An 11567-nucleotide genomic window follows, 5' to 3' on the forward strand; every position below is an offset into this window, starting at 1 on the left:
AGAAACTAGCTCCCTGGTATACAGTAAATACCCGAGCTCTGAAGCAAGCTTCCAGAAAATTGGAATGGAAATGGCGCCACACCAAACTGGAAGTCTTCCGACTAGCTTGGAAAGACAGTACCGTGCAGTATCGAAGAGCCCTCACTGCTGCTCGATCATCCTATTTTTCCAACTTAATTGAGGAAAATAAGAACAATCCAAAATGTATTTTTGATACTGTCGCAAAGCTAACTGAAAAGCAGCATTCCCCAAGAGAGGATGGTTTTCACTTCAGCAGTGATAAATTCATGAACTTCTTTGAGGAAAAGATCATGATCATTAGAAAGCAAATTACGGACTCCTCTTTCAATCTGCGTATTCCTCCAAAGCTCAGTTGTCCTGAGTCTGCACAACTCTGCAAGGACATAGGATCAAGAGAGACACTCAAGTGTTTTAGTGCCATATCTCTTGACACACTGAAAGAGCTGCTTCCTGTGCTTGGCCGTCCTATGTTGAACATTATAAACATCTCTCTATCCACCGGATGTGTACCAAACTCACTAAAATTGGCAGTAATAACCTCTCTTGAAAAAGCCAAACCTTGACCCAGAAAATATTTAAAAAACTATCGGCCTATATCAAATCTCCCATTCCCCTCAAAAAAATTAAAAAGCTGTTGCGCAGCAACTCACTGCTTTCCTGAAGACAAACAATGTATACAAAACACTTCAGTCTGGTTTTAGACCCCATCATAGCACTGAGACTGCACTTGTGAAGGTGGTAAAAGACCTTTTAATGGCATCAGACCGAGGCTCTGCATCTGTCCTCGTGCTCCTAGACCTTAGTGCTGCTGTTGATACCGTCGATCACCACATTCTTTTGGAGAGATTGGAAACCCAAATTGGTCTACACGGACAATTTTTGGCCTGGTTTAGATCTTTCTGTCGGAAAGATATCAGTTTGTCTCTGTGGATGGTTTGTCCTCTGACAAATCACTGGAACGAACTACAAAAATCTCTGAAACTGGAAACACTTATCTCCCTCACTAGCTTTAAGCACCAGCTGTCAGAGCAGCTCACAGATCACTGCACCTGTACATAGCCCATCTATAATTTAGCCTAAACAACTACCCCTTCCCCTACTGTATTTTTTTATTTATTTATTTTGCTCCTTTGCACCCCATTATTTCAATTTTGCACTTTCTTCCACTACAAATCTACCATTCCAGTGGTTTACTTGCTATATTGTATTTACTTTGCCACCATGGTCTTTTTTCGCCTTTACCTCCCTTATCTCACCTCATTTGCTCACATTGTATATATACTTACTTTTCTACTATATTATTGACTGTATGTTTGTTTTACTACATGTGTAACTCTGTGTTGTTGTATGTGTCGAACTGCATTGCTTTATCTTGGCCAGGTCGCAACTGTAAATGAGAACTTGTTCTCAACTTGCCTACCTGGTTATTAAATAAAGGTGAAAAAAATAAAATAATCATCTGTAAATTTCGGTGTTCCTCAAGGTTCCGTTTTAGGACCACTATTGTTTTCACTATATATTTTACCTCTTGGTGATGTCATTCGGAAGCATAATGTTAACTTTCACTGCTATGCGGATGACACACAGCTGTACATTTCGATGAAACATGGTGAAGCCCCAAAATTGCCCTCGCTGGAAGCCTGTGTTTCAGACATAAGGATGTGGATGGCTGCAAATGTTCTACATTTAAACTCGGACAAAACAGAGATGCTTTTTCTAGGTCCCAAGAAACAAAAAGATCTTCTGTTGAATCTGACAATTAATCTTGATGGTTGTACAGTCGTATCAAATAAAACTGTGAAGGACCTCGGCATTACTCTGGACCCTGATCTCTCTTTTGATGAACATATCAAGACTGTTTCAGACAGCTTTTTTCCATCGATGTAACATTGCAAAAATCTGACATTTTCTGTCCAAAATTGATGCAGAAAAATGTATCCATGCTTTTGTCACTTCTAGGTTAGACTACTGCAATGCTCTACTTTCCAGCTACCTGGATAAAGCACAAAATAAACTTCAGTTAGTGCTAAACACGGCTGCTAGAATCTTGACTAGAACCAAAAAATGTGATGATATTACTCCAGTGCTAGCCTCTCTACACTGGATTCCTGTTAAGGCAAGGGCTGATTTCAAGGTTTTACTGCTAACCTACAGAGCATTACATGGGCTTACCTACCTATCTTTACGATTTGGTCCTATCCATGTGAGAGACGCAGACTCGGTCTCGACCTTAAAGTCTTTATTGAAGACTCATCTCTTCAGTAGGTCCTATGATTGAGTGTAGTCTGGCCCAGGAGTGTGAAGGTGAACGGAAAGGTACTGGAGTAACGAACCGCCCTTGCTGTCTGTGCCAGGCCGGTTCCCCTCTCTCCACTGGGATTCTCTGCCTAAAACCCTATTACAGGGGCTGAGTCACTGGCTTACTGGTGCTCTTCCATGCCGTTCCTAGGAGGGGTGCGTCACTGACGGGATCTTCCTGTCCGGGTTGGCGCCCCCCCCTTGGGTTGTGCCATGGGGGAGATCTTTGTGGGCTATACTCGGCCTTGTCTCAGGATGGTAAGTTGGTGGATGAAGATATCCCTTTAGTGGTGTGGGGGCTGTGCTTTGGCAAAGTGGGTGGGGTTATATCCTGCCTGTTTGTCCCTGTCCGGGGGTATCGTCGGACAGGGCCACAGTGTCTCCCGACCCCTGCTGTCTCAGCCTCCAGTATTTATGCAGCAATAGTTTGTGTCGGGGGGCTTGCCTTCTAGGCAGAGTTCCTCTGTCCAGTGTCTGTGTTCTTTTGCCCATCTTAATCTTTTATTTTTATTGTCCAGTCTGAGATATGGCTTTTCTTTGTATCTCTGCCTAGAAGGCCAGCCTCCCAGAGTCGCCTCTTCACTGTTGACGTTGAGACTGGTGTTTTGCGGGTACTATTTAATGAAGCTGCCAGTTGAGGACTTGTGAGGCGTCTGTTTCTCAAACTAGCCACTCTAATGTACTTGTCCTCTTGCTCAGTTATGCACCGGGGCCTCCCACTCCTCTTTCTATTCTGGTTAGGGCCAGTTTGTGCTGTTCTGTGAAGGGAGTAGTACACAGTGTTGTACGAGATGTTCATGGAATAGCCTCCATTTCTCAGAACAAGAATAGACTGATGAGTTTCAGAAGAAAGTGCTTTGTTTCTGGCCATTTTGAGCCTGTAATCGAACCCACAAATGCTGATGCTCCAGATACTCAACTAGTCTAAAACAACAGTTTTCAGCTGTGTTAACAATTGCAAAAGGGTTTTCTAATGATCAATTAGCTAATCCAAGTTTATCATTTTAAAAGGCTAACACAACATGCCATTGGATGGTTGCTAGTGGTTGCTGATAAACAAGGACATTTCTAAGTGACCATAACCTTTTGAACGGTAGTGTAAATATCAAACCACTGTCAGAATATGTCACGCCCTGACCTGAGAGATCCTTTTTATGTCTCTATTTAGGTTTGGTCAGGGTGTGATTTGGGTGGGCATTCTATGTCTGTTTTTCTATGTTTGGGATTGCTTTGTTTTGGCCGGGTATGGCTCCCAATCAGGAACAGCTGTACATCGTTGTTGCTGATTGGGAGTCATACTTAGGCAGCCTGTTTTTCCTTTGGGTTTTGTGGGTGAATATTTTCCTGTTTAGTTTTGTTAACCTGACAGAACTGTTGCTGGTCGTTTTTTGGTTTATTTTTGTATAGTGTTCATTCGGTCCATTAAAATCATTCACGATGAAAACATCCTCCGCTGCACCTTGGTCTCATTTTGACGACGGCCGTTACAGAATACCTTAGTATTTCATAAGTTTAACATGTAGCAAATATAGAATACATTCAGAACAAAACGCTGATAACAGTGTACAAATTAATCTAATTAGCTACAGTTGAAACCGGTTTATAAATTATAGTGTACATCAGCTGACTAACTGGAGCTGGCCAGCAACTGCTACAGCATCAAATTGTATTTGACACATGCGCCGAACACAACAGGTAGACACTGTAGACCTGGCAGGTAGCAGGTAGCCTAGTGGTTAGAGCGTTGGGCCAGTAACCAAAAGGTTGCTGGATCGAATCCCCGAGCTGCCAATGTAAAAATGTGTCATTTTGCCCCTGAACAAGGCAGTTAACCCACTGTTCCCTGGTAGGCCGTCATTGAAAATAAGAATTTGTTCTTAACTGGCGTGCCTCATTAAATAAAAGGTTTAAAACAAAGTAAGTTCAATGCTTACTTACAAGCCCTTAACCAACAATGCAGTTTGAAGAAAAATAAGTGTTTAGTAAAAAATGTAAATAACATAGTTAAAGAGCAGCAGTAAAATAACAGTATCACGGGGGGTAGCCATTTGATTAGCTGTTCAGGAGTCTTATGGTTTGGGGGTAGAAGATGTTAAGAAGCCTCTTGGACCTAGACTTGGCGCTCCGGTACTGCTTGCCATGTGGTAGCAGAGAGAACAGTCTATGACTAGGGTGGCTGGAGTCTTTGACAATTTTTAGGTCCTTCCTCTGACACTGCCTGGTATAGAGGTCCTGGAATGTAGGAAGCTTGCCCCATTCATGTACTGGGCCATATGCACTACCCTCTTGCGGTCAGAGGCCGAGCAGTTGCCATACCAGGCAGTGATGCAAACAGTCAGGATGCTCTCGATGGTGCAGCTGTGGAAATTGAGGATCTGAGGACCCTGAGGGGAATAGGCTTTGTCGTGCCCTCTTTTTATTTTTATTGAACCTTTATTTGGGCAAGACAGTTAATCTACAGGATTGGTGGGTCCCCCTCGGGATGGTTGAGCTAACGTAGGCTAATGTGATTAGCATGAGGTTGTAAGTAACAAGAACATTTCCCAGGACATAGACATATCTGATATTGGCAGAAAACTTAAATTATTGTTAATCTAACTGCACTGCCCAATTTACAGTAGCTATTACAGTGAAATAATACCATGCCATTGTTTGAGGAGAGTGTACAGTTATTAACTTGAAAAGTTATTAATAAACCAATTACGCACATTTGGGCAGTCTTGATACAAAGTTTTGAACAGAAATGCAATGGTTTATTTGATCAGTCTAAAACTTTGCAAATACACTGCAGCCATCTAGTGGCCGAAATCTAAATTGTGCCTGGGCTGGAATAATACATTATGGCCCTTCTCTTGCATTTCAAAGATGATGGTACGATTTTTTGTATTTTTAAATGCATGATTTTTTTCTTTGTATTATCTTTTACCAGATCTAATGTGTTATATCACTCCTACATTTCCACAAACTTCAAAGTGTTTCCTTTCAAATGGTATCAAGAATATGCATATCCTTGCTTCAGGTCCTGAGTTACAGTCAATTATGTCATTTTAGGCGAAAATTGAAAATTGTCCGGTCCTTAAGAGGTTTTAAGAACAAATTGTTATTTACAATGACGGCCTACCCCGGACGACGCTGGGCCCATTGTGCGCCGCCTTATGGGACTCCCAATCACGGCCGAATGTGATACAGCCTGGATTTGAACCAGGGACTGTAGTGACGCCTCTTGCACAGATGCAGTGCCTTAGAACACTGCACCACTCGGGAGCCAGCTCTTCACAACTGGCTTGGTGTGTTTGGACAATGATAGTTCATTGGTGATGTGGACATCAAGAAACTTGAAGCTCTCAACCTGCTCCACTACAGCCCCGTCGATGAGAATGGGTGCGTGTTCGGTCCTCCTTTTCCTGTAGTCCACAATCATCTCCCTTGGTCTTGGTCACGTTGAGGGAGAGGTTGTTGTCCTGGCACCACATGGCCAGGTCTCTGACCTCCCTATAGGCTGTCTCATCGTTGTCGGTGATCAGGCCAACCACTGTTGTGTCATCGGCAAACTTTGGCATTTGTTGTGTTAGCTTGAAAGCTTGTGACTTGTACTCGTCGGGAATGTTCAATGTCAATTAGCTAGCTAGTTTCTAACATAACAGCTTCCTAGTTATCTGTAGCAATCCGATTATGTTGACAATTGTGTAGGTAGTGTCTTATTGAACACTTTGAGAAGTAATTACCAACATTGTCAAAATCTATTTTGACTGCAGCTTTCTTCGTTGGGAAAAAATACATGTAATTAAAAGAAACGGACAGGGACCAATGGCCAGCATCAATGGGTGTAACTTGACATCAAGAAATGCCGATATAAGAAAACGCCCCAAATTGCGTCCTTCAATTACACTCTTCTCGTTTAATGCCCTGTGCGTGTAATTCGTCTTCTTCACCACAAGGTGGCTGGTGTGTAATAAATGGTGGCATTAGAACTCCCTTAAAACCCCGTATGTTATTGTTGTAGGCCAGCTAGCTACAGCGCTTCGTCGCCGGTAAAATTCTACCGCACGGAGGGATTTTAATCCACTCTGATTCCCTTCAGTTAATACTCTGTTCGCCTGTTTACGAGACTTTGGTTTTATATATTTTACCATGATTAGAAAGTAGATAGGTCATTAGTTCAGAATTTTAGAGTCATTACTTTGCCGGGACAGGAGCAGCTAACAAGTCAGCCAGCTAACTAGTTAGCTAGTCAATTTAGCTAATACATTTTTTTCCCCGATCAAGACGTCGATTGATACCACGGCTGTCATGGAAGACAAATCTTTTACGAAGGAATTAGATCAATGGATCGAACAACTAAACGAGTGTAAACAACTTACGGAGAATCAAGTCAGGAGTCTCTGTGAGAAGGTAACTTTAACTAAACCAAATTTGTTATATTAGAGCTGAAATTATTGTTCGACGAGATTAGTTGGCTAGTTGAACGGTAGCTAACAATAGGTAGCTAGCATAGCTAACTAACAGTAGCTAGCTAGCTTCAAAGCATACTTGCTAACGATTTAGCTAGCTAACTCTCGTTAGCGGGAATTGGGCCTAACCATTCAGCTAGCCAAACTGAAGCCTACATGGAATGACAAAACTATCCAGATGATTAACACCAAGATGACTAACCACAGTTAACGTACTTATTCAGAACGCCCTTCAATCCAATCAATATTTATGAGTGTGCAAGGCTAGCTATCTGATCAACAATTTCGCTGGTAGGACAGGGCCTTCTGTTAATGATCTAGCTAAATGTACATATTGTCGTTTTCAGGCCAAGGAAATCCTTACCAAAGAATCAAATGTGCAGAAAGTGCGATGTCCGGTCACAGTTTGTGGGGATGTTCATGGACAGTTCCATGACCTCATGGAACTCTTCAAGATTGGGGGGAAATCTCCTGACACCAACTACCTGTTCATGGGGGATTACGTGGATAGAGGCTACTACTCAGTGGAAACTGTCACTCTTCTCGTCACATTAAAGGTATGCTTTTCACAACTCACTTTACACAAAGGTGTCTAGTGCACCAAGTTATGATGATTATTCACTGTTGATCAAGTAGCTAAGACCTATATATGATGACAGATTACTTTTGGTGAAATGTTACAGGTCCGGTACCAAGAACGAATCACAATTCTGCGAGGAAACCATGAAAGCAGGCAAATCACACAGGTGTATGGCTTCTATGACGAGTGCTTGAGGAAATACGGCAATGCCAACGTGTGGAAATCCTTCACAGACCTGTTTGACTATCTCCCACTAACTGCACTTGTAGATGAACAGGTATTTTTGGTTTGTTTCCCTATTAAATCTGCATGTGTACAGTTTCACCAACTCAATATGTGAATAGTCAATGTTTAATGGAAGTGAGTATGTTCTATTTAAATCCTCCACACTAACTGCTAATTTCTAATCCAAACTGTACTTTTATATTGCCAGATCTTCTGCCTACATGGAGGCCTCTCTCCTTCAATAGACACTCTTGATCACATACGGGCTCTGGACCGCTTGCAAGAGGTCCCACACGAGGTAGATATATTATGTTGCACAGAGAGCATAGGTGTCATTCTAAAAGTCTTTCATGGCGCACCAGCATTAACTGTGTTCTTTTTCTTTCAGGGTCCAATGTGTGACCTTCTGTGGTCAGACCCAGATGACCGTGGTGGCTGGGGTATCTCCCCTAGAGGTGCTGGCTACACCTTTGGTCAAGACATCTCTGAAACCTTCAACCATGCCAACGGACTCACCCTTGTGTCCCGTGCCCATCAATTGGTTATGGAGGTACAATATAACTTGTTAATCTGCTTTTACATTTTCAATCAAAGTTGTATAATACTCTGAGTCAGTATTCACAATTTCCCCACCTTGTGAGAAAACACAGGAGTTCAGACTGCCAGCAAAAAAGCCCCATTTACATGTTGCTTATGAGTGCATTTCACACTACTTTGGGATTAGGATTGGTTTGTAAGGCTCCTGTGGATGTCCTGCTTAATGTTTGTGTCATCGCAAATCAACTGCAATATACTTCAACCAGAAAGGTTATTTGGCTACTTTGCTAGTCTGTCAAGCTTTAGCATTCTTACTAACAGCGGCATTCAAAATGGGTATTTTGCAATGATCAACCAAATAATCTTAGCGACCATTCAATAAATAATCAAGACTTTAAGCGTAATGACAACCCAAAAAATGGTGTATATCTAGGCAAAATTGAATGTGCGCAGATGGCGACCGGCATTTGGGTTCCCACAAGGTGGCCATTGTACTTGTTTATGACGTGAATAACAACTTGGAAGTATTTCTTTCTAATTGTTATTACCAGGGATGTTTGGAGACCTGCCACATCGTTAGGATTGTATATTATACAAGGGTGCAAACAATGCCTTACGACTGGTTCTTTATTGTTTTTCTTCAGGGATACAACTGGGGCCATGACAAAAATGTTGTCACCATTTTCAGTGCACCAAATTACTGCTATCGCTGTGGCAACCAGGCAGCCATCATGGAGCTGGATGATACACTCAAATATTCTTTGTAAGTATGAGGATTTCTAGTGACTTTCCTACTATTCAAATTGTGTAGATCAGACATCCAATGTTTGCACAAAAGTGTTGAGCAACAGAAAACAATCTGACCATATTTTCTTTCTCAATCCCCTTCAGCCTACAGTTCGACCCGGCTCCTCGACGCGGAGAGCCTCATGTGACTAGACGCACCCCTGACTACTTCCTGTAAATGTTTGAAGCCATCCTTGTTCAAGTACTGCACATCTAGATTTGAATATACTGCACAAGAGGGGTTTAATAAATGCATTCTACAGAAGATAATGGTATAGGAAACCTACAAAATAATAGCAAGAACCCCCTCTGCAGTTTAGAAAATGCTGTCATAATGCTGTGCTGATAAACATTTACAATACATGTTTAACTTTTTTTTTTTATACATGTTTTAAAGTGATTGAATAATGAAAGTACCAACATGGACCAAAATGTGCCATAAAATCTTAAGACATGTAAAACTTGCCTTTTTTTTTTATTTTATTTTTTACTTCAATAGAATACTATTTGGCCAATGTTGCTACAGATTGTACGCAAGATGTGATAACCAAGTGTTTTGTGGCCATTACAAGAAAGCCCCATACAAACCAGCCCATAGGTTTAACTAACCTGTTCTTGTTGACACTTTCTTCATTCATTTCAGCGTAATATTTTTTTAGCACCGTCAGTTTCTATAAAAAAAAAGCTAACAAAGATTAAATCCATGTTTTGTACCACTCTGTGGTTCCTCACAATCTTAACTGCTGCATATCTAGCATTTCCAAGCACCTTTGCAGGAACTAGTTGTTTCTAAAGTGTGACCAAGACAAAGCTCTACACACATGCAAGAGGCATCTCACTTGACACAAAACATGAATGTAATATCTTTCTGAATTCTCTAGTTTTTATAGAAGCAACTGGAAATTGACAGTTTAAGGTCCTTTTTTTTTCTCACTGAATTGAGAACGAAGAAAGTATCTCCAAGAACAGGTTAGTTAAATCTATGGGCTGGTTTGTATGGGGCTTTCCTGTAATGGACACAATCTTTGGTTGTAGACCAGCTAATGTTATCTGTAGCTACTCAAACTGACTATGGTATGAAATATTTTTTTTGCTGTAAATTTAGATTCCTGAAAGTCATTTAGCTTCTTAGGCCAAGTGGCATTCATAAAGATGACTTGCTCTGCTGAACATCTCAGCAACCTTATAATTTGAATAAAGATAATGAACATTTAACGGTCCTCTTATTGTCAGTTATCACTCAGGTCAGCTTTACAGTTTACTGTTTCAGTTAGTAATGAGGCTGGAATAAGGGTACTGGAGGGCTTTTTACATTAAGCCACACTGAGCTGGGGTAAGTTTCCCCAAATGATGGAAAGGACAATGGAATTAAAATATATCCTTTCACACTGAGGCTGACAAACTTTGCTGACCCTATACTGTTTCCTGACTATCAAGTTACCACACTGCTTTTTGGCTATACCCCTTTATCCATTTATCGCAATCAAGGATTGTAGTAGTTGGTTTTGCTCTATCCATGGTTATAAGTACCAATCAAGTGCCTCGATGGCAAAAGTGGAAATAAAAAATCCACTAGCAGGAACTAGCAAGCCCTGAGCACAGTTGTGGTAAAATGTCCTTTATCAGACTAGCCTTATGGCATTTTTCAAGAATGAGCATAAAAGCATTAAATGGGGAGAAGACCAAGTCTGGCCATGTGAAGAAGTGCAGCTATAGTGGGGGGGTAACTTTGGTCAGGGTCACCCCAACTGGCACACCATGAATAGAGGGACGTTGATGGCCAGCAATTTTGTAGCAGTGGTAATGGCCAAGCGCGTTGCTCTGTCGCTGCTAAAAAGTGGCCTGAGATCAGTTGTTGGATGGGGTGTTGTCCTCTTTGTTATGCCTCCCACTTTACAGGTCATCAAAAAAGCTACTGGGATGGATGTGCAGGAGTCAGGGCTTTGTGTCATGGGGTCAGGAATACTGGGTGCCTCACTGTATGGTCTGGCGGGCACCACAGCGGGGGTGGAGGTCAAGTGTCTGTATGGTGCAAGGGACCTTTCCATTGAAGAGGCAGTGAAGTTGAAGGATTTTTTATATCCAGGAAGAGGGAGGGTCTTATAGCCTCTGAAGATCATCCTTACTGGCACCAGGTCCAAGGGCAGATCCACATCACTGGAAGGCACACTTGCTTCTTTATTGTGTGGACCACCAAAGCCACCATCACCATGCCTATCCAGCGTGACAACCTCTGGCAGACTACAATAGTTTTCAAGGACCACATACTCCCAAAATTGGCACTGCAACAGTGAACATCTGTAAATATCTTGTGTTATGGCACAAATCAGTTTTTGTTCTTCCCTTGATTTTATTCCAATAATTTTTTTGTGTGGGGGGGCACAGCATTAGCGTTTGTCGCGCCTCCTGTACCTGTTTTCAGGGAAGCCAGTGATCCAAAAATATTCCACAGTTCATACACACACACTAGGCTCACAGAATGGGTTATATTACATACAAGTTTTGCTCAAAGCAGCCAACTAATGTAATGTAGTTAACGTAAGTCCAATCACAAAGACTGGTCTGAGTGGTCTCAGTTTCATTCAGTAGTACAACACAATTCACTTTGCATTTTATCATGGGCACAGTCGGAATTTATATCCGTGATGTTTAAATTATTTCTTGTTCCC

General features: G+C 41.7%; 1 protein-coding gene across 2 annotated transcripts; it reads left to right on the forward strand.

The window, feature by feature from the left end:
• Positions 1-6291: 6291 nt before the first annotated feature.
• LOC115167649 (serine/threonine-protein phosphatase 2A catalytic subunit beta isoform) lies at positions 6292-10116 on the forward strand. 2 transcript variants are annotated; one of them, XM_029722257.1, is made up of 7 exons: positions 6292-6711; positions 7118-7327; positions 7454-7627; positions 7784-7873; positions 7964-8125; positions 8757-8875; positions 9004-10116. In XM_029722257.1, exons 1-7 carry the CDS (start codon positions 6610-6612, stop codon positions 9074-9076), a joined length of 930 nt encoding a protein of 309 aa, XP_029578117.1. In that variant the 5' UTR covers positions 6292-6609; the 3' UTR covers positions 9077-10116. The 2 variants fall into 2 exon arrangements, with proteins under 2 accessions (XP_029578117.1, XP_029578116.1); XM_029722256.1 differs by having other exon boundaries at positions 7784-8125.
• Positions 10117-11567: the final 1451 nt, after the last annotated feature.

This window comes from Salmo trutta, chromosome 29 (assembly GCF_901001165.1).
Source record: "Salmo trutta chromosome 29, fSalTru1.1, whole genome shotgun sequence".
Lineage (NCBI taxonomy): Eukaryota > Metazoa > Chordata > Actinopteri > Salmoniformes > Salmonidae > Salmo > Salmo trutta.

Bases quoted from the DNA above. Each gene is read 5' to 3' on its own strand.
- LOC115167649 (XM_029722256.1), top strand. From the start codon at position 6,610: ATGGAAGACAAATCTTTTACGAAGGAATTAGATCAATGGATCGAACAA. The intron at 7,328-7,453 runs GTATGCTTTTCA...GAAATGTTACAG, and splicing joins CTCTTCTCGTCACATTAAAG to GTCCGGTACCAAGAACGAAT. The intron at 8,876-9,003 runs GTAAGTATGAGG...AATCCCCTTCAG, and splicing joins GATACACTCAAATATTCTTT to CCTACAGTTCGACCCGGCTC.